This window comes from Harmonia axyridis, chromosome 3, assembly GCF_914767665.1.
Source record: "Harmonia axyridis chromosome 3, icHarAxyr1.1, whole genome shotgun sequence".
NCBI lineage: Eukaryota > Metazoa > Arthropoda > Insecta > Coleoptera > Coccinellidae > Harmonia > Harmonia axyridis.
Genome location: NC_059503.1, coordinates 32,274,259 through 32,298,140, shown reverse-complemented (window position 1 = coordinate 32,298,140; position 23,882 = coordinate 32,274,259). Strand labels below are relative to the sequence as shown.

The 23,882-nt window shown below is 36.0% G+C and overlaps 2 protein-coding genes across 5 annotated transcripts in view; one reads left to right on the top strand and one right to left on the bottom strand.

Annotated features, from left to right (window-relative positions):
* Positions 1-10,345: 10,345 nt before the first annotated feature.
* Positions 10,346-23,882, top strand: part of LOC123675641 (osmotic avoidance abnormal protein 3-like) — a 37,218-nt gene continuing 23,681 nt past the window's right edge. For 3 of the 4 annotated variants that reach the window (XM_045611083.1, XM_045611082.1, XM_045611079.1), the window contains exon 1: positions 10,346-10,490. The gene's annotated coding sequence lies outside the window, so the exon portion shown is untranslated. Of the gene's footprint in view, positions 10,491-19,488; positions 19,663-23,882 lie in introns of those variants that run through there. The other variant, XM_045611081.1, reaches the window with a different exon arrangement.
* On the bottom strand, positions 16,173-18,545 carry LOC123675642 (glutathione S-transferase 1-like). Its single transcript, XM_045611084.1, has 3 exons — positions 18,289-18,545; positions 17,841-18,041; positions 16,173-16,611 (listed from the first exon to the last, which is right to left on the bottom strand). The coding sequence occupies exons 1-3, from the start codon at positions 18,427-18,429 to the stop codon at positions 16,282-16,284; spliced, it is 672 nt and encodes a 223-aa protein (XP_045467040.1). The 5' UTR covers positions 18,430-18,545; the 3' UTR covers positions 16,173-16,281.

The following is a 23,882-nucleotide window of genomic DNA, read 5'->3' as shown; positions in this document are numbered from 1 at the left end:
GTTCGGTTTTAGGGCGGCTCCTTTGATTTTCAGATTACCGAGGGGTGTGAAAAATGCAACAATATTTCTATCTTCCATTCAAAAGAATTATACATCGGTAATGAAAAAATGTGCGAAATTTTCGAAGATGGCTATTTCTACATTTTCGTAGAGGAGTTAAAGAATTTTTTTTTATTCACCGAAAAATTTGCCGCCCCTAAAATTGTGCCGCCCCTAGGCCATGGCCTATGTTGGCCTAGGCGGTAATAGGGCACTGTTTCTTTCACTATAAAATCGTCGTTTTTCCTGTCACAGAAAAGAATTGTGTATTATACAAGGGAAAAAGTATTAGATTTTAGCACGAAGTTATGTTGTCTACCGACGCGGAGCGGAGGGTGCCAACAAACCGAGAGTTATTTTTTGTATAACTATATATGAATCATTGATATATCTATATATATATTATCAAAAAGCCCAATTACCATATAATGGTGTAGGGTGTTACATTTCAAATTAATTAATTTTCATTATATAATTTTAATTCGGAGCTCCGTAATCAAACTCGATATACTTGGAAATAACGAGCGAGAAATTATTTTCAACAGTGTATACCATATTTGTTATATGTACACTGAACGAGAAAATAATTGATACGAAATGCTTATTTCCTCTTTTACCGATTAAAAAAACAAAGCAAGTAGTGATCGAAAGTTTAATGTTTGCTGATTATATATCCCCCCAAGAAATTATTCCACAATTTTATCAGATATTTCAATTTCTTTGAAAGAAGGATTTTTTCAATATTTTGTTGTATTCACATAATAAAATACCCATATTTCAGACGATTACAAAAATATTGTTTGTATATTAAATTCGTTTTGCCAGAACTCAATCGAGAGCATTCTAATCCGCATTCTCATAAGCCATTGAAAACAAACTCATTTCACACGAATACAAAAAAACTATGTATTTCCCCTTTGATCAAATTCGAGGTATTCTGAAGAAACTGAAAATACTTTTAATCAGATCAATACAAGCAATATCCGAAATTCCCGCAAAACAACATCAAACCCTACGAAGGTTTTACCTCCCCCAAAATAGAGATTTCTGTTTTCCTTCAACAAGCCGTTCATCTTCACCAGAAACAAATAATGTTTCTGCAGATAGCTCTTACATTGCAGATCTGGTAGATCTTCCATCTATTGATGAGTTTGAGGACGGAAAAAGGAAGAAAAGTATGGAAGAAGAAATCAAATCGTTGAAAGAAATACTACAAAACTCGAGGAAAAAAAACAACAATCTGAAAACCCAAGTGACTGAAGCTAAAAAAAGAATAAAGAAACTCCAGGTTTCAAGAAAAATGCAGCCAGATACAACACTTTTGCCAGAATTTTCAAGAGCTATAGTTGCAATGCAATTCAAATCTCAAAAACGGAAATTGTGGACGACTGATGAGAAGAAAACGGCTCTTAGCATACATATATTATAAGGGACCTGCTACGTATAAATTTTTGCGTAGGAAAAACGTTGTTTTACCAGCCATTTCTACATTGAAGAAATTCCGTTCCTTTAGTTATAAGAACTTTTAATGTTGACGTCTTTTGTTATCCTGTATAAGAATTTGAAAAATAAATCTTGTTAAAATTTCATAGCTTGGTGTACTTCAACTTCATTGATTGGAAACCTTCCGAGGAATCTGGAATATTATTCAATGCTAAACGCCGATCTGAGAGGGGAAACTTATATGGAATTTTATAATTTTATTTTTCATGAAAAATCTCTTTGCAAACCAAAATTCGATATAATTTGAATCAAATATTCAGCTGAAAAAGTCTTATATGTATATTCATAAATTAAACATTCACGTCCTATCACAAAACAAATGAGATTTCCACAAAAAAGAGAATAGTTTTTTTAAATCAAATTTACTTTTTCTTTTGGCAGTATTCCAATATTTTAGTTACCTATTTGAGGTAGATAACCTTGACATGAAACTATTCACTGATAACAATTTTACATAATCAATTAATTAAATTTAAAATTCTCTTTTCGAAAAACTAAAAAATAATCTTATACTTATTTTTCTCCAATCACAGTATTTCTTTTCAAACGCAAATCAGATCATACATTCCCTTCACGATTTTCATTTCAGATAGTCCGGTCCAGAGATATCGTGATCACCGCAAAATTGGTTTTTTTTGCGGAGCTCTAGGAGATCGTCGATAGCAACATTCGCGAAGATTATTTTGACAAATAAAAAATATGTTAATATATTATAAGGTTATTATAATATGTACACCAATTTTCAGATTAATAAATTGAATAGTCTGCGCGAAAAAAATTCTTGAAATTCCGTCTTTTTGAAGCCTTCTAACTGTATGTAAGCCCTTAATAGAATGAGCGAAATCCGATAACATAAACAAACCCCGTTACGACCAAAGCAGTAAAATCCCAAGCTCGAAACCTGGGTCATAAACTCAGTCTATTCAACATCGAAGTGTTTCTACTTTACTTGGCTCCGATTATTTACTCTTCACGTCAAGTTTTATACCCAATGTAGAAACCTCTTTACCGACAAATGATTATAGAAATAGCCGCCTAGAGGGCGCATTAGGATGGACCCAAAAATTCTGAGTTTGCCACATACGCACATCCAATGCCCTTTGCAGGGCGAGTAACCAACTATCTCCTCCTTAAACAATGGTTGTACTCACGTTTAACTCGAATTTTACTGTCAAAAATTGGTCCGTAAAGTGAAGCCCTCTGAAAAAATTGGTGTTATTTTGAAGAACTAAAATATTTGAAATAGAGTGGTCAGAAGATTTCTATATTTTGAATAAATATTCAATGAATATTCGAAAATTCAAATGTAGTGGTAACTTAAGAATTGTTGGCAATGTCATGCGACCCCTTTTCAACCACGCCACTGAATGAATTATCGTATTATTTCTGCGCCATCTATAGCTCATGATTCAGCGCCATCTATTATAGAGTTACTTCTCCACTTTGGGTAGTCACGAAATCCAACTACAGTAGCGACCCCTGGTGACTATTTCCTTGGCGTCAAACGGCGGTTGGCTTACTATCCTTTCCTTATACTATGACAGAAGTAAGTCTGTCTCAGCCTCTTCGACGTGCTCCGCGCGACATCGATGGATCAGTCAACAACTAATGACGCTCCAATCACAATGCGCCACTTCGAACAGTTGATGGCTCTCAGGAGGTTCTGTCGACTCAAGTTGCAAAATGCAGTTCTGATATTGAGCAGAATAGGGTTGCGCTGGGGGAGCATGAGACGCAGATAACCAATTCTGAATCAAATATCTCGGCGTATCCGGAGATTTGAATACTTTAAAGCGGGATATAAATGATTTAAGGTTGGAAACACAAAAAGCTCTGACTGGGATGGAAACTGACACGGATCGAGCTTTGGTTGACTCGGCCGAGATCGTCGAAAGGGTGCGGAGGTCCCATAACATAATCATCAGACGCCTTCCCGAAACATCTAATAGCTCAACTGATAATGGCACTGTATGTACGTGCAATTGTGGGTCATGTTTTTCCAGTTGGCGTACAGCATATTGTGTCGCATGGCAGAATCGGTCCAGTTAGCGGACCGAATCCTAGGCCGGTCTTAGTTAGGTTTACCAGTTCGGTCACAGCTTTATCTATATTGAGGAACAAGAAGATTTTGTCAACTGCACCGGCCTATCGGAAGATTCAGATATCTGATGATATAACTCCAAATCAATTTGCATGTCTGCAGAAGGCTAGGGAGGAATTGAGGCTTCGTCAATTGAAAGGGGAACCAGATATTACCATCAAGTATGTGATGAGAGGTGTACCAACTGTTGTGAAGGCGGTGGTCTCCACATCGCCAAAAAAGTAAGCAATGTTCTCGGTCAATGGACCATCATGTATACTAACGCCAGATCGATAAAGAACAAGTTCGATGAAATATGTGCATGTGTTCGCGATTTGAGACCTGAGATCATTTTAATGACTGAAACTTGGCTGCATGATGGTATACCAGATGGTTGTTATAATATACCTGGATTCAAGCTGTTCCGTTGTGATAGTCCTATCAACAGAGGTCATAACGGAGTTTGCATTTACTTACTTAGACCTTAGACAGTCGTTTAATTAACTCGTTCAGGATAGAAGCACAAACTCATGACCTACCCGGAATCGACAACCTATTTTTGAGTTTGTCGTCCGGTGACTTTTCAGCGCTAATTGGCTGCGTGTATAGACCCCATGCATCACCATCGGATGTCCTCCTCTGCGATCTTCTTATTGCCCTTGGTCAGCACAGTAAGAATATTATGATAGCTGGCGATTTTAATTTTTGTGATGTTGGGTGGTTCGCAGTCTGCGATGTTTCTCTCTGCAATTAACGAGGGGAATCTAACTCAAGTGATCGATCACCCCACGCGTTATTGTCAAGGACAGAGTCCCTCAATTCTTGATCTTGTGCTCACGAGTGATCAAGACCTAATATGCGACATCCAGTACCATGATCCGATCGGGCGATCGGACTATTGTGTGCTGCTCGTGAAGATGCAGTTTACTCGCATCCCGGTGATGAAAACGGCACTCAGGACTCATTCCATTATCAACTATAACCTACTAAGAGAGCACTTGCCTGGCATCGACTGGGATGGGTCACTGGGTTTTGGGGACATTGAGCACACCAGCACTAGAACAATTCATTTGAATCCTTCCAAACCATGGATCAACCAAAGTATTATAAAGAGTATCCGCACCAAGAGGAGTCTTTGGCGACGCTATTTGCGGCACCGAACACAACAAAACTTCGACCCACATAGACAATACTCCAACTACGTCTCCTCCGTTCTCAGGCTGTCTAGATTGGGGTACGAGAGCGAATTGGTCAACTCTAAGAACCGCAAGAAATTTTTCAAACATGTACGATCGATGCCTAATTCTAAGGTATCTGTGCCTATGGTGCGTGAGTCGCCAGATGTACCCTGTACTGACGAGAGTGAATCCGCGGATGTTCTCGCAAGTTTTGCAAGTGTGTTCACTGTTGAGCCACCAGATCCCTCCTGTGCCCCTGGACCCGATGAGATATCCGGCATGGTGCTTAAAACCTGTGCTGATTCACTCACTGCTCCTATCACGAAAATCATTCGCCACTCTCTCCTCTCGGCTCAGTTGCCACGAGCTTGAAAATCTGCAAGAGTGACTCCTGTATTTAAAGGTGGAAACAAACATCTAGCCTCCAACTATCGCCCGATTAGTTTGATGCCAATAGTGGCCAGGGGCGGATCCAGACGATGTTTGAGGGGGGGCCATAGAAAGTCACGGCTGTTGGTACCTACTGGGTCAAGTGTTTTTTTATAGAAAAATGGATTTTAGTAAATCATATCATATTCAGTTTCCAAAATTTTTGTAGGACAAAAACAAGGAAAAATTTCACATATTCCATAAATATATTCCGTAAATTCATTTCATAAGAAAACCCAGGCGCAAGAAAGTATAAGGTGTAGTAAAAAGAAAACCAGAAAACAAGGCTTCAATTACCATAGTTAACACAGTTGTGCTTTAGGTGAACAGCTCTTGGTAGATAATTCCCAGCCAATCGCACTAAACACACAGCAAAACCTTCACTTGATCCACTTTTCATCACCAGGTACCAAGCGTTTCAAAAATAGGGCGATTTTGTTGCGATTCTCCAGTGATTCGCAGTGGAAATTCGGTCCATGCGGTTTTTTGGTTAGCTCATGTGATATCCATACATCTAGCACCTTCTTGAGATCAGCCTTATGCAAATAGTGTTCCAAACAGTTTATTGTGGACTCTTAAGCTCTTGAGCAATCGAAACTGGACTCGACAATATCCATGCTTTTATCGATATTTTCGACAATTGGCCAGTGGCCTTTCAGTGCGTGGTGCATCTTTGACATCGAAATTACCGGAACGGAATCGACGAAACCAAAACTGCACGTGATTGGCTATTACAGTATAAGGGCAAAAACACTATTTACATTTTCAGCCGCCTGATTGATATTTTTGTCTTTATCTAAGAAAAACTATAAATCATAGGATATTTTCTTTTTGCTAGTTTCCATCATTGTGGCGCGCTCAAACTTAACTGAGTCAACTCATCACAAAACTGTCAGAATGTTTTTGTATTGCGAAATCTCATCTTTTTAACGCCATATAGTGCAACCCGATCGGACTTGTACAACGCAAGATACAGATAACTAAAGCCATCTATTGGACAAATAATGAATTCTTTTTTACTACACCTTTTAAATTAAGACATATGATCAAATATTAAAAATTTAATAACAAATGCTAGTCTCGTATATTTTTGACTATCGTATCTTTCAGCATTAAGACTGCTGCAAATGGTTCTATGTATATGCATTAATGCCAATACATTCAACCTGTCTTCAACCATTCTAGTTAATATCCAATCTTTCACCCTTGTGAGTGCCCACGCATATTTTTCGATTTTTCAGTATACATTTTTATATTTATAAGGTCCGCGAGGGGGAGGGGTATGGCCCCCATGCCCCCCCCCCCTGTATCCGCCCCTGATAGTGGCTAAAATAGCCGGGAAGATCATCTGCTCACAAATGGTGCCTTTTTTGATTTCGAACGAGATCATCCCTGAGTTCCAGCAGGGTTTTGTCCCTGGGCGTTCCGTCATAACGTGTTTGCTGCAGTGCCTGAACTCATGGACAGCATCTCTTAATTCCCACTCCCTGCTAGATGTTGTGTATTTGGACTTCTCTAAAGCTTTCGATCGCGTGCCTCTTAAAAGACTCCTCCAGAAGCTTCAGCACTTTGGAAGCACAGGATAGCTGCTCTGTTGGATCGAATCGTTTTTAACCAACCGGGAATTTTCTGTAAAAATTGGCAGGGCCTTTTCATCTGGCAGGCTTATGACTAGTGGAGTGCCGCAGGGTTCAGTACTCGGTCCAGTGCTTTTTCTCGTTTTTATGGCTGATTTCTCTCGGGGGATTTCATCCCAGTGTTCGGCATGCGCGGATGATTTTGAGATTTTTGCTAATGCGCAAAATTCTTCCCTCCAGAGGGATTTGGACAGAATATCTGCTTGGTGCCGGGAATGGTCTTAACGTTGAAAAGTGCAAGGTGCTCCACCTGGGTAAGAATAATCCGCGACGGTGTTATAGTGTCGGTGGTGTTCCTCTCCAGTCAGTCGTGCAGCATAAATGAATTCTTCCTCTATAAGATCTCTCAATACTTTCCCATACAGTCTACTGAATGTGCTTGTTACGGATAATCCTCTGTAGTTTTCGCAGCGTTTTCTATCACCTTCCTTATAGAATGATGTTATATAGGCAGATTCCCATTCCTCAGATACGGGATGTCCATTAATGCACAGATTGAATATGTATGTTATCTGGCTGAATAACTTTTGTGTTCCATTTTTCAGAAGTTCAGTGTATATTCAGGTCCACAAGCGCTCCCAATTTTCAAACCTTTGATAACTTTTTTGACCATATCCTGGGTGATTTCCATCGTTTTACCTTGTATAGATATATCTTCAAGGGTTGATCTTCCTAAATCTTCCTGCCTGTCTTCGGTCAGCAACGTCTTGTAGAGATGCACCCATATCTTCAGTCTTTATTACCTGCAGAGGGCCTTTTTCTTTATGTAATGTTCGAACCGACTTTATAAATCTCCAAGCTTCTGAATTTTGCTGTCCCCCAATGTAAGCATTAACATAATTACATTTCTTATCCCAAAGCTGATTTTTTTTTATATTTTCCCTACGCACGAGAAAAGACTGATCGTGCGGTAGTTCTGCGGGAATTTAGCATCTTTGCCAGCCATGTGGATTGAAACCACGTGGACTTTCTTCCATTCCTTAGGAAAGTACCTTAGTTGTAGCATAGCGTTGACTATATTCGTCAGTGCTACTAAGGCTTTCTGGGGAAGGTTTCGCAACGTCATCAAGTTAGTGATACCGTCCGGTTCACAACGATTTGATCTCGTAGCAACCTATGTTGCTATTGCTATTGAAAAACTTACCCACAATAGCTATAAATTATTCCCACATGAAGTATATCGATAAATCTTTTTATTTGAAACCTACCACTCCTATAGAAGTTAAAAATTTAGGTAAATCGATTAAAAACAAATTCAGTAGTGGTGATGATGAAATCCCGATTATGATAGTCAAACTAGCATTGCCAGCAGTTAGCAAAATAATTTCATATATAATAAACAACTCATTCAAATATGGTATTTTTCCTGAGAGTCTAAAGATGGCATTAATAAAACCCATCTTCAAAGAAGCTCATCTAGAAATTTTAAGCAACTACCGGCCCATTAGTCTACCACCAGCTTTCTCTAGAGTTTTTGAAATGCTGGTATCTGCAAGAATCATAAATTTTTTCAATGAAGAAGAACTATTCAATCACACTCAACACGGATATCTACATGGACGATCCACACAAACAGCCATATTTCAGTTTGTACAGTACATCTTGGAATTACTCGAAGACAAAAAAATGGCATTGGGAATATTCTTGGACATTTCTAAGGCCTATGATTTATTGAATTTGGAATATTTGCTTAAAAAACTGGAATTTTATGGTGTACCAGGAAATGCAAATGATTGGCTGAAATCCTACATGTCTTATAGAAAACAAAGAGTTGCCGTCACAAAAGACAATATTACCAGCAAATCGAAAATACTAACAAGAACGATAGGAATAGATCAAGGAAGCGTCATTGGTACATTACTTTTCATAATTTACCTGAATGACTTGGGAAACATAATTCAAAATAGTGAAGGAAATATTGTCAATTTCGTCGACGACACAAATTTACTTACTGGTGCAGAAGATTTTGAAGAGCTGACAAGAAGAGCAAGTCAGTAAAGTTCCTTGGAATATATATTGATCGATTCTTGAACTGGCGCCAGCATACGGAAATTATTTGTAAAAGATTAAGTAAAATTTGTTTTGCACTTAGATCAATTACAGAGTAAATGAGTGAGAATACCTTGAGAATTATATATTTTAGAAATTTCGAAAGCACTCTCAAGTATCGTATTATTTTTTGGGGAAATAATGAAAATTTAGAAAAGATATTTTTAATTCAGAAAAGAGCGATACGTATTATTTGTAAAATGGGTTATAGAGAATCATGTAGGGGAAAATTTAAAATTAAGAATATTTTTACGGTATGTGGTTTATACTTGTTTGAATGTTTGATGTTTTTATATAAGAATAAGCATAAATTCTCAGTTGAAAATCCCAGTAGTTATAATACCTGAAACCTAGATATAAATTTTCCAACTCATAGACTTACATTAACTGAGAAATGTCCTTCTTATATTGCTATCAAACTTTTAATAAGTTACCAAATGAAATTAAATGTATAACACATTATGAAACATTCCGAAATAGAGTAAAACATCTGCTTATTAGTTTAGAACCATATAGCTTAAGGGAATATTTTGATAGAGCTGGATAAAGCTCAGAATTTTGACGTCATTTCATTTAAATTGTCAGTTTTGGTTTCATACTGTAACTTTGAATATATTTGAAATAAAGAAATATTATTGTTATTGTTATTATGTAATTGCCAACTTGGAATATCAACCACCAACCAGCCCAAAGATGAGCAATTTGGTCGTTAACACGATATGTTCATAACATAGAACTACAACCTAATCTAAACACAATCTTGTCGGATATTTTGAAAATTCTTTAACTACTCTCTTGTGAAGATTTCACTAAGTGCTTCACGATGAATGCTCATCATCTCCAAACTGACTCTCAACCATTGAACTGCTCAAGTGTTAGTTCTTCGCAGGGTGCTGAATGATCGCTCCACAGTGCAAGTAGTGCACGGTAGAGCAATCAAAATTTCGAAAGCCTTTTCCGTCTCAAGAAAAAAGTTCCGTGTTTCTTTCATTGAATCAATTACGGTTACCTCCTTGAAATCGAGTTCAGGTTTGTCCTGCCATATCTTTCGCCACAATTCGAGTACAATTTTTGGAGAGGTAATGATGGAATCCAAGTAAAGAATAATTATAGACCTTCTCCAGTACTCAGATGGGCTAGTGGCTGGTTGGTTGGTTAATGAATGAATTATTTCTACTGATAAATGTAATGTCACTGAGTTCGATTAGTTCGAATATCCATTGATCTAGAAACTTTTTGCGAATCTCATCCACCCACCCTCGTATCAGGACCCCAAATCTGCCAACTACGTATTAGATCTTATATCTCTGAGAAGTTCATGAAAAATGCATGAGGAAAACGACTGCGTCGTTATCCGACCAATTATTCAACAATCAAGCGATCCGAACACGCGATGTCCGGCGCAGACCGTCATCCCTTGGGTCAAGTGGTCAGTTTTCCTTAGTTTACCGTGACTTCGACGTGTGTTTTTAGAATGTCCGAATCATAACATCAGTTTTTTTGGTTCATTCGGGGAGGCTGCATCCGAATCCTCATCTCGAAGTATTGTCGTTAAATTTCATTGGTGTCGGAACGGTAAGATAGCATTGTATGTATATGTATATACAGGGTGGTGTTCATAAAAGAGGTTACCTTGAATATTTCCAATCGGGTTGTGGATTAACGTCTAGGCAGGTGACAGCTTTTTTTGGGAGCACACTAGAGATTCACGTCTTGATTTGATATTCAAAAGGCTTGGCTTGGTCAAGTCAAGAATTAGTTTTTCAATGTCAAGTCAAGTATTTATTTATCAATTACATTCTATCAAGCTACTCGATTTCAAGTAGTTTTATTGTGTTTGTGCACATAAAAAATATTATGAAATGAGGAGGAACCTTGCAAAAAACGGTTTTATTTAAGAAACCTATTTTATAATAGAACCAAAAATATCAAACATTTTAAAATGGAAACACAAATATGATCACTATCAAATATAACACAATGTAAAAAATATATTTTCTCAATATTGAGGAACCTCCAAGCACTGTTTGATTACATCAGTTTTAATTAAGGATGTTAAACATCTTATAGATTTCTCGCCTAATCTATTTTTTGTATCTAACAGTCAGAGCAGCTTTGGAAAATTTGTCTTTTAACTGGAGCTGAAGATGCTGGCGTTGATCAAAAATCTTTGGATATTGGAGTTTCACTCAATTTGTTGAGTAGGGTACACTAGATTAAAACAAAGCGAATATCTATCTTACGAAGCGTGTGATAGGTATACAGGGTTCATTGAAAAAATGAAATTCCTAATGTGGACATGGAGAAATTCCAGTACCAACATAATAATAATGAAATATAACCATGAAACTGAGATACATGCAAAATTTTTCTTCTACAAAGTATGGCAGAATGAAAGGATTTATCACAGAAATGGAAAAATATCATTTTCCAAGTCATACAGATATATGTTAATGTTTATTTAACTTTCAAATAAACATAAAACAAGCTACCGAGATAATTACATGAAATTAATATTCTGTACGTGGTGTCCATTAACTTCTACAGCTTAGCGTGTCCCACTGGCCTTCAGACATCCTGTGTTTAGATTTCAATAACCTCTTCACCCAACGTATTTTTCGATGAATTACTTGAGATGCGTTCTGATGTTTAGCAAAATACCACTTGTCACTCGGAAGAGTCGGAAGTATAATCGAATATTTTCTATTTTCTTGTGATATTACATAATGAAATCGAAAAGTTACCATTTTTATACAGGGTGTTCCAAATTAAGTCGGCATCATTGCCAACTCCGTTATTATTGATGCTACGATGTCGGTTAAATGGGCAAACTAGTAGCATTTTTAGTGGTCTTCTCGATGCCGAAAACAAAAAAAAAATTGACAGTCGCGTTGTCATAATATTGCATAAAATGATATTTTTTTTTAATGGAACACCCTATATTTTTTCATGCATTTCGATTCGTAATAAGATTCTCAACAACAAAGCTCATATCACCTTTCTTCCTGAAGTGGAAAATGAGCGACTTATTTTGAAATATTCATTTCTTTCACTAGTTGAAAAATTTATTTGTTTCGGCGAATAAAACCTCATGATTGTACAAACAACCATTTTTTGTACTCAAACTTATGACAATATTTTGTTACTAATAGCAAAATAAGACAGTAAAAAGAAAAAAATGCGCTGGGATGTGAACTCGTGTAACCCGTGATCATCATGTGGCACCACTCAATTGATACCACTAAGCTATTTGGTATTAATATACTTATACAAAATGATAATTTCCATCTTGAAGCCATTCCGCTAGCCGTATTCATTTTGTGAATCAATAGTGTCAATAGAAGGTCACAAATATGTGTTCAACAAGAAGGCGGTGTTTTTGAACATTTACTCGATATTTTATAGCGCTTTATCGAATCCGTTTGTTATAAATGATTTCTATTAATACAACTGTCTCATTTTCACCTTTACGAAAATAGTCAAATGAGCTTTGTTGTTGAGAATGTTATTACGAATCGAGATGCATGAAAAAATATAGGTTGTTATATTGAAAAAAATATAATTTTATGAAATATTATGACAGCGCGACTGTCAATTTTTTTTTGTTTTCGGCATCGAGAAGACCACTAAAAATGCTACTAGTTTGCCCATTTAATCGACATCGTAGCATCAATAATAACGGAGTTGGCTATGGTGCCGACTTAATTTGGAACACCCTGTATTTTACAAATATTTAGTATCATAACAAACCAAACTTAACAGAACAACGATACGATGTAATAGAGGACAATAATTATTTTCCAATTTATCGATATTCAAAGTGATGGAGTAAATATTTACCAACGGAAAAAATTGGAACGTGCGACTGAAATGAATCGATTCTGATCAGGTAATGGTGTTTTCCAACCCATATTCAATTCGAAAATGTTCGGCCTACAAACAAACTAGTAGAACGTCTGGTAGAGATACATTACAACCAATTTTAGTGAAAGCTATGAGGTATGACTGTAGATATAGCTACTGGGGAATTATCATATCGCATGTGAAAAATTAAACTTTAAATTTGATACAACTGAGGTACCGTAGAGCGGTGTGACTTTGCACCACTTTTTATAGTTTTCTTGGTGTAACTTTTTCGTTTTTTTGTGAAATGAGTCCTGTGCAAAGTATGTTTAATTTGAACATTTTAGCTGTCGACTGATGTGGTTAGAATCAGATGAAAAGGTGCACAATTATTTCTTTTTATTTTTAAAAATTTGGCAAAGTGGCCCGCAAATCGGCGCGAGTTTGCCAATGCCTTAAAATGCGTTTTTTGGCAATTTAATGAAGTGCTGGCGGTATATTTTAGTGCAATAATGCCTCCGGGTTCGCTCATATATCTTTTGTTAATTTTATTCCTAAGAGTTCTTCTTGGAATGTTGTACACTTCGGAAGCTGTCTATTTTTTCATTTCGAACTGCATCGATTGCTCGGATTAGTGTTTTTTCCGTATAATTACTATATTTCCTTGCATCTTACCTCTTTTTGTATCGACGATCCATAATTGTGCCTCATAATAAAACAGGTGAAACAAATTTGGTATGTGGCAATGTCTTCCGCCAAAGGGCCACAATAGAAAAATTTCCCGAAATTTCGAAATCCTCTGAACCAAATGTTTTCAGTTTTTTTTAACGATACTCTAAATGAATGTAGAATAAGCTGCAAAAAATACCGTTCGCCATATTTTCTGCACAAGGCCTTAGTTATTTCGCTTTTATAAACACGTTAAAAAATTGCCCAATCACATAACATACCGTAGCAACGGTAGCACACCATTCGATGTATGCCAGAGGACTGCGACGGTTGCAACATGTATGTATATAGTGTGGTTAAAGGTTCCGATTCTTGATTTCTGTCGGCAACTTTACGAAAATAAAGTGAAACCCAAAATATTATAGGCAGTTCGGCAAAGTCACCGCCGTTGGCAAAGTCACACCGCTCTACCGTATTCTAAATAGACATTGTAATCTATTCCATATTGTATAATTTTTGTTGCAATTTATTTATTTTTCATATGAAATACAGTTTAAAGTTAAGCTCATCCATTTCTATAAAAAATTCCATTGACTTGGCGTCAGGAGCTTCATTAATGCGTTTTTTATATGGTATCTTTTTCCGGTACCTACGTAATATGTATATCTGTTGAATTGACCCAATTTTGGTATGGTTCGAGGTAAAAGTTTACGTTTTGCATTTTTTTACGAGCAATTTCAGTGGAAGGTATAATGGAAGATATATACTGCGTGTCCGTAAAGTATCGAACAAATTCATTTTTAGCTAAACAGACCATTTTAAGAAATAATTCTGAAACACGTCGATTTTTGATTTTAATTTACCGTATTTTAAAATGATATTCTAATATACAGGGTGAATTACTTTCGAGTAATGACGTCACCTTCATTTTTTCAAATAGAACACCCCCATTTTGTCTCAATTTTCCGATTACTCTAGCGGAGCTGATTCCAAAAATGTATCACATGTTGATTCCAATTGGTATAGGGTGGACAAAAATACAATAGTTTTGTGTGTGCTCATAAAGTAACGCGTTTCATTCTTTATTAGTTAAATTAACAATATTATCAAAACTTTTTTGGCACGCTGTATATTTTCTGATATCATCAGAATTGATATGGATCCATATACATCAATTAAAATAAAATATGATCACTAAATTGATATGTTAACCAAGTAAATGGAATTATCCATTTTCCAATCAAACATCTGTCAGAGGAACCGTCTCTAAAAAACTAATAGTAACAAAATGGCGAATGCACTACATTGAATTCGACTATTGAAGTCGGCATTGTGATATGAGATAAATCTTCGAGGGAGTGTAGACAACAATATTAGGATGTCATGGCTAGAGATAAGCGATATTTCACGAACTGTGATTTAATCACTGATATCAGAATGTCACAGGTAGTCACGGTTCCGAAAAACGAACACAGAGCGGGATCACAGTTTGAATATTTCACAGATCTTTTCAGGGCATATCATCGTCCGTTGCAATCGTAAATTATAAAGGCAGCCTGATGTTTTCATTGTTTCGGAACCTTTTTTGACTAACATAATTAATTGCATATTTTTATGACAATCCCAGCATCGTAGGCAACTTCGCCTGCTTTAGGAAGTATTTTTGTAGGACTAGTTAAACAATAAATACTTGCTACAAACAAATAATAATGACTACTGAATTACTGCATGATTGGTGGTGGCAATAAAATTCTAATTTTATGCTTATCTTTGACAAACAATACCAAAGAAATTCTTTCTATATTGAAGTTGCCGACCGAAGCAATAAATGGTACTCTGTATTATAAAAAGGAAAACGAAAACACGTCAGAGACATAATAATAATAGGCGAAAGAATAATAACAGGGGAAAGACCAGCAATCTTTGGGTTTTCTTCACAGAAGTTGATGTAAATTATTCTACTTGAAATTTATGCAAGTCGAAAGTACCTTTCAAAACCACCTCTTCAAATTTGAGGAAACATTTGAAAAATCGATATCCTTCTGTTACGTTCCTAACTAAAGCTGAAATAAGGAAAAGAGTTGAAAATGTAAGACAAATTGATGTTTTCATTATAATTTTTCATTAATTTTGCTTTGCTTTGAATGATAAGAGTGACCAATTCGAGTTGCAAAGATAAACGAACTAAGGTTTGGGTCATTCATACAAATATTAATAACAAGCAACCTAAACAGTGATCACATCACGCTTTAATTTCACTGATATCATAAAGTAACGTTCACGTTTTACAACGTGATCTAGAAATCACGGTATCGCTCATCTCATTAAGAAATAATCCTGAAACACGTGAATTTTTGATTTTGATTTACCGTATTTTAAATTAATAATCTAATATACAGGGTGAATTACTTTCGAGTAATGACGTCACCGTCATTTTTTTAAAGGGAACACCCCCATTTTGTCTCAATTTTCAGATTACTCTAGCTGAGCTGATTCCAAAAATGTATCATATGTTTATTCCAATTGGTACAAGGTGGACAAAAATACAATAGTTTTGTGTGTGCTCATAAAGTAACGCGTAACTTTCTTCATTAGTTAAATTAACAATATTATCAAAAATACTTATTGTCTAGCGGCAATCGATTTGAATGAAACACCCTGTAGTTTGTTACATTTTTTAAAAATGAGCTGTTTCCAAACATGTTTGGTACTTGTGGTATAGCAGACAGAATAGAAAAGAAATTATTTCTTATTTTTATACATTTTTATTAATCTAAAAATGTAACAAACAACAGGGTGTTACATTTCATGTTGTGTGAGGTATCTGGTATATATTCGAACTGGTTTGATTTTCTCAAACTTTACAAATTCTGTCTTGTACTTGGACATAATCATATTGAATACAATTGCGAATTTTATCGAGCCCCTTCCTATTTGCATCATAAAAAGTTTCTTTTTCTGATCTATGTAACCAACGTACAATTCTAGTATATTTCAAAGGGTCTATCGGTATTATAATATTCAGTGTAGATATTGAAGCAATAAGACTAAAATCAGCTATAGAGAGGTAATTTCCAGCTATCCAACTGTCGACGAGGAAAGTTTCCACCAAATCGTAGATACGGATGGTTTTCTCGTAGAAATCATGGGATGTATCCATTGAAGCTCCATATATTATTGGGTTCTGAAACGAAATATTTGAAAGCTCATCCCAGAAGTGTTGTGTTCTTTTATATATTGATTTTTGTTCATTATTATTATCGAGTCAACTGACATTAATTGAATTATTGTTTCTGTCAAATTGATAAAAATAAAATGAATAATTACTTTGAAATAGTACTTGAATAAATAACAAAAAAGTTATTCAATTGAATTTTCAAGTCTATTTAAATTAGAATACGGTTTGAATTTGCAACATAAGGTCAAAAATTTTTCTTATGCGGCCTCTTTACATGCAATGGATTTCCGTGGTATGCGCATGCGCAGATACAAACGTAACATTTTTTATAATAACTATATTTATTCCATCTAATATACAAAATCATAAAAATAGTGGAAATCAATAACCTGAGCTAACATCAAATTGTTAGTCTTTGTTATCACCCTTGTTGGCCCACTTATTATTTCCATAAGATGCAAAAGTTACTGGTGTACCTTCTAGGGCAGACATGTTTCTCTTCTTCGTTTTGGAATAGGAATGTTTCCCTTTCACGAATACTCAGAAAACTACCTGTGTGATTCCTAGTAATTATATTATCAAAAGACTCAGAGCCACTACTCTCAATAGAAGGTGGTTAATTTTATTATCTACTTCTTCTAATTTGGATCTGACAGATTTGAATTGCTCTTTAAATTCTTAAAATTTTATGAAATAATCTTCTAGATACTCCGTTTTAAGTTTCAAGGCCAATAACTTTCATCGTAGATAAATACAAGTAGCTATAGCTTACTTTTTCTAACCATGCTACAATTCAAGTCTCTTCGCCTTGACTGACTAATGAGTTCTGGGCCCATAACCTGATGAAACTACCAGTGAACAGTGAAATCAGAGTGTTCAAGGTTGTGATTTTGTTTTGTTATTTCCAAATTTTATATTTCTTGAACTATTTTTACTTCGCCCCCATATATACCCTTACATTACCATTATACTACATTATTGTGGGTTCACAAAATAATAATCGACTAATGTCAATCTACCACTGTTGTTGATAATGATATTCATGGAACAGTGTTGACTTGAACAGTATTATTATTATTTTTTTCGGATTACATCTGAATAGAATATCTTGGGACTGCTAGATTTCCATCATCAATTTATTATGTTTCCTTGTTCCCTCTAATATTCCTTCTCCTCTTGATATTATAATTTTGATTAAGTTAAGTACTAATAAATTTTCAAATATAAATACTTACCATAATCTCCTTGAGAATATGAGAGATCAACCCAGAATCAAAATGCAACCTCTGATCTACAACAGCTCTTTTTTCAATATCCTTAGGATAAAAACTATCATGTTCACCATATTTTCCAACCAGGTAGGCTATAATTGCATGACTGTCCCAAATGATCAAGCCCTTGTCATCTAAGGTTGGAATTGTGTGTTGTGGATTCAACTGAAAAATTATTAAAGTCAATAACAACTTCTACTGATGAAGTTTGAAATTTCAATATTCTCGAAATGATTACCACTTAATGTTTCGAAAAAAAAACACCCAATAAGAATATTTATTTGCTTGAGATCTGGAAGGACTCATCACATAAACTTTGGAACAGAAATCAGTTTTTGCTGTCCATTCAGATATTTGATGATTTTTGTTTAGTTACGTTCATTCAGCATTTTCTACGAAGTATGAAGCTTACCTTCAAATATTTCGGAGATAAATGTTCTCCTTCCTGGAAATTTACCTCTTTGAGATCGAGTGTGATATTCAATGCTTTAGCTGTCATCAAAACTGCTCTAACAGCAGGACTTACTTCGTTCATATACAATTTGGGCGTCATTTTAGGGCCTTGTCAACAACACAAATTCAACATTTCTGCACCTAAAATCTGCATGATCATTGTGTGTCTGTTTATCCGCTTTATCTGAAGTCTTGTTTGGTGCGATAAACTGATTGAACCCATTTAGAGGATCATTTAGAAAGTTGTTAATGAAATGTTTTTATTTTTTTTATCTAATAGATCTCAAATATAATTGAACCATTAGCGTAGAGGGAAAATTATTAAGTGCTTCTACAAATCCTACTGGAATGCACATATATTCCATTAAACAATGATATTCTGCTGCTTGATCCTGAAAACGATATTTACAAAAATTGTAATAGAATTGAGAAGAGCAAAAAAGTTTTTAGCCTGTTGAAAGATACTATTCCTATATTTCAATCCTTGAACTATTTGATTGTGTTTGTTGAAGTTCTTCGAATGCTCACATGTTTTTTCTTCATTTTCCCCAGCAGAAGCGTTTGCTCACTATGCTACCGAAGGAAATTCCAAAGTATAAGGATTTAGAATTTATGGACTATCCTAACTGGGCTGCAACTTTTTAGATACTCGGCGCCTATGAGTATTATTCACTTTTCCAAATATAAGAGTATATTGACCTGTTAACTATAGTTATAAATAGTACCCAGTAATTATTAGATTATTTTCATACATTTTGAAGTAAACAAGTTTTTAGGCAAATTGAGAGAAGAGTCGAACATAATCTATGCTAAGATTACTGTTTGAAGTAATCAATGATGTATTTCGTCTTTACGATACACGATGCAATGAATCATTGCATCGTGTATGCTTTCAAGGGATACCTGGCGACCTCATATCGAATTCGAGGAACGCTGAAATCTGAGGGGGAAGAGTAAGACTGAAAAAGTGACTGAATAAGGGTGAAAGAACTGGAGATTGCGTATTATCTTTGAAATATATTAGAACTATAGAAAAGTCTCCGGTCTGATGCACAGATGGCGGTGTTAGTATTAAATTCATATGATTTTTAGTTAGTACCAACCTTCAAACGATACGTGTCAAAATTTGGCAGCAGTCCGATCATTAGTTTGTGAGATATTGCGTTGTAGCTTCTTCTGCTATTTAAAAAAAGGATTAAAAAAAAAGAATTTCGTGTGCTGATGAAATATTGTAAATATTGCAAGGGAAAAAATAGAGTTGAAGCTAAATCTTGGCTTGATGAAGAGTTTCTGGGGTCTGCACTAGGAAAATCAACGATCATCGATTGGTATGGTAAGTTTAAACGTAGGGAAATGAGCACCGAAGACGGCGGACGCAGTGGACGCCCAAAAGAGGCTGTCACCGACGAAAAAATAAAAAAAAATTATAAAATGATTTTGAATGACCGTAAAGTGAAGTTGATCGAGATATCAGACATTGCGAAGATATCATCGGAACCTGTACATCATATCATTCACGAATATTTGTATGAGAAAGCTGTGTGCAAAATGAGTGCCGCGCGAGCGTACAATCGATCAAAAGCAACAACGTGTTAATGATTCTGAGCAGTGTTTAAAGCTGTTTAAGTTCAATAAACCTGAATTTTTGCATCTATATGTCACAATGGATAAAACATGGCTCCATCATTTCACTCCGCATTCCAATCGATAGTCAGCTGAGTGAACTGCCACGATGAACCGAATCCAGAGCGAAGAAAAACACAACAGTCAGCTGGCAAGGTTATGGCATCAGTATTCTGGGATGCGCAAGGTATAATATTCATTGATTACCTCCAAAAGGGCCAGACCATCAGCAGCGATTATTGTATAGCGTTATTAAATCGTTTAAAGGATAAAATCGTTAAGAAACGGCCCCATTTGAAGAAATAAAAGGTGCTGTTTCATCAAGACAATGCGCTGTGTCACAAATAAATGAAAACAATGGCAAAATTGCATGAATTGTTCTCCGAATTGCTTTGCATCTACCGTATTCGCCAGATCTGGCCCCCAGCGACTTTTTAATTCCTGTTCTCAGACCTCAAAAGAATGCTCGCTGGAGAGAAAATTAGCGCCAATAAAGAAGTAATCGCCGAAACTGAGGCCTATTTTGAAGCGAAAGACAAATCGTACTACAAAAATGGTATCAAAAAGTTGGAAGATCGCTATAATCGCTGTATCGCCTTCGAAGGCAACTATGTTGAATAATAAAATCGAATTTTGCCAAAAAAAAATGGTATGTATGGTAGACCGGGGACTTTTCAATTGACCTGGTAAATACAGGGTGTTTCCTAAACATGCGGCAAAAATTCAGGGGGTTGTTCGTTGGACTATTTTAAGCATGTTTTGTCCTTGGATGATTTTTGAAAAACCTCTTTGTTTCGAAGATACAGGGCGAACAACATTTTTCATATTTTTAAAATTAATAATAGTTTAAATAAAAATGCGTACCGCACTGTGTTTACTAAGTAGGTACAATTTATTTTTAAATTTGTTTGACAACATTCCAATTACTAAAAACGGCCAGTTTTTTGACTAAAAATTGATAAGTGCAGATGGTAAAGGAATACAGATTAAACACGGTTTTCATTTGAATTCGTTTTGTGATGTATTAGCAATTTTTAGTAAAAAAACTGGCCGTTTTTAGTAATTGGAATGTTGTTAAACAAATTTAAAAATAAATTGTACCTACTTAGTAAACACAGTGCGGTACGCATTTTTATTTAAACTATTATTAATTTTAAAAATATGAAAAATGTTGTTCGCCCTGTATCGTCGAAACAAAGAGGTTTTTCAAAAATCATCAAGGGACAAAATATTCTTAGAATAGTCCAAGGAACAACCCCCTGAATTTTTGCCGCATGTTTAGGAAACACCCTGTATATAGATATCGTTGGTTGTTGGTACTAATCAATAGAATATATAACTTGCAAAGTGCTCTCCTCCTAACGGAAAATCTCTAGTTTCATCATTAAATGTCTTTAATAGCTCTATTCCATTTCTGGTTTCAGTATATCCTCACTTTTATCAACTAATGTCATACTCGAAATGTACCTTCTAAAAATCAATTCTGAGTTTTTTTTATCCTTGTGGTAATTCCTCTGAAAATCATATTATTTTCCCTCAAATTTACTCTTTTATTAGCATTAAACTTGCTTGACCACTACATGGTTACTAAACGCCGAACGATATAAAACCTAATCAGTATAGGGCCCTTCAGTGGTATATTGAAATATAGCGCTTTGTTCAGCAACACTCTCTGAGTTGCTCGCCGAACAAAATAAGCTGTAACTGTAAATTTTCATGGTAGGTTCGGATGTCTAATGCTGCAGTTAGGTTCGTTGATGGGCATAACCCGAATAGAGGTTCCGTAAATTTTGTTTTATGATAATCTCAAAACTGCTTATACTATCGTGATATAAATTTGCATTTGGGAGCAAACTGACAATTTTCAGCTTCGTGAAAAATTGCTTGTTAATCGCAAAACCAGAACCATACAAAATTCTAGAAGAATATCGTAAAAATTTCCCAATACTTCTGTTACTATAAAACTGATTTAGATTTAGATTTAATTAAGGAGGTTACATTTCATTGCGACCTAATGGTCTATTGTGCCCCCCCATCAGAGCTATTCTCTCCATAACGTGATCTACAGCTCGCCTTCCAGTTCCAGAGTTCTGATGAACTCCAATATCTGGGATGGCTTCAAGGAGGCTAATTCCTCACTTCTATAAGTTTCGTGTCCAAGGCAAGTTTTGCATTGGCTAGCGATGGCGAGGCATTCCGTCACCAGGTGATCCGGAGTTTCTTCCTCCTCCCCACATAATCTGCACTCGTCATTTTCTGTTAGACCCATTCTCGTGAGGTTTGTCCTAAGGCGACAATGCCCTGTGAGGAATTCAGTGGGGAGGTGTAGCATATTCTTACTAAGATTCAGATACTTCTTGGATCTTGTAGAGTCAAAGTTTCGAAGAAACTTTTTGGATTGATCCAGACCAGGAAGATTCCGCCAGAGTTTTTTTCTTTCCGTTACCTTCTTTTCCTGAAACTCTTTCTTGTAGGTGCATTTGTCTACACTACAGAAAGGTTCCGGGCCGATGAAAGGAGTTTGTGCTCCTTTTCTGACAAGTGTGTTGGCCTCCTCATTCCCTCTGATTCCCGAGTTGCCGGGAACCCAGACTAAAAAGACCCTGTTATTCTTACCCATTTCATTTCATTTTCTTCTGCACTCCAATACCATCTTAGAATCGATGGTATGTGAGCTCAGTGCTTTAATTGCAACCTGACCATCGGAATGTATCGCTATGTCACATTTCCGATAGTTTCTTGCTATGTTGATTTCTACACATCTTTCTATTGGGAGTATTTGGATATTGAGGATTTGGTACCAGCCCCGAATACTCCAGCGCCAGTCCCCGTCGTGGTTTTGGAACCATCTCTATACCATTGGATGGTATTCTTTTCAAGAACTGGGATTGTGGACTCCTTTTCCCAATCCTTTTTTCCACTTAGTATCGTAATGAATATTTTTCCGATGGTAATTTTCTTTATCATCCCATCACTGGGAAGGTTCGCTGATGGTATATAATTAGTCAAGGAGGACCAGGCTCTCTTATTACTAATTCCCTCATTGCCGGTACCTTCCCTAGATATTCTTAGAGTGGCCTCATAGGTTGATAGTCCTATGTACAAAATTTTATGATGCTCAGTTCATCAAAACCATAGAATATGCGTGTATATTTAAATTACAAGTTTGCTTGGTTCAACGTAGGCTACGCGTTTCACGTTGAATCGGTACAGCTTGGGATATAACTTTATGGTTTAGGAGCCGGTTTGATGGGACACAAACGACCAACATGTTACAAAGCTTCGGTTTGCTGATGGCAGTGATGGCACGCCAAGCCTTGATTTCCGTCCTCATAACCTACTTGCGCTTTCTATCTTCTCGATTATACCTTCGGACCTCCTCCTCTGGAGAGTCGTCGGTACTGGCAGGGGAGTGTGTAATGACTCTTTGCTCGCCCGAGAGATAGCGTCGTGGGCTGCAAATCTCTCGTTAAATCGGCACTGCTTGGGATATGAACTTACATGCTCCGCTATGGTGATTGGTGATGGAAGGCGTATTTGGCAAATAAAATATACAGGGTATTCCCCCTTAGACGTGAACCTTGAAGGAGGTGTTAGTATCAATCACTAGCTGTCGATCGAGCCATATTTTGTTATAACTAAAAATCAACAGTTTCCGAGGTATTTCAGTTCTTGTGTTTTTTAAGAAATTTGTCACCTAAGATACTACATTTTTCATCAATTTTTTCTGCGTTGATCAGGTTCGATTTAAATTCTGGGTTATTTTGATCAGAAAAAAATACGCTATGTATGGAAAAAGCAAAACTATGCTGTGTTAAATCATGAATAAAAATTATTATGATTTGAAAATTGCTATATGAAAGAAAGAATAGTAAATTTCTAATATAAATTTGCCTGCAACTTTCGAATTCCACAATTTATGTATGACAA

Coding starts and splice junctions, on each gene's coding strand:
- LOC123675642 (XM_045611084.1), bottom strand. CDS start 18,429: ATGACGCCCAAATTGTATATGAACGAAGTAAGTCCTGCTGTTAGAGCA. Junction 18,042..18,288: donor TATCTCCGAAATATTTGAAG/GTAAGCTTCATA, acceptor ATAATTTTTCAG/TTGAATCCACAACACACAAT. Junction 16,612..17,840: donor ATATTCTCAAGGAGATTATG/GTAAGTATTTAT, acceptor ATTTCGTTTCAG/AACCCAATAATATATGGAGC.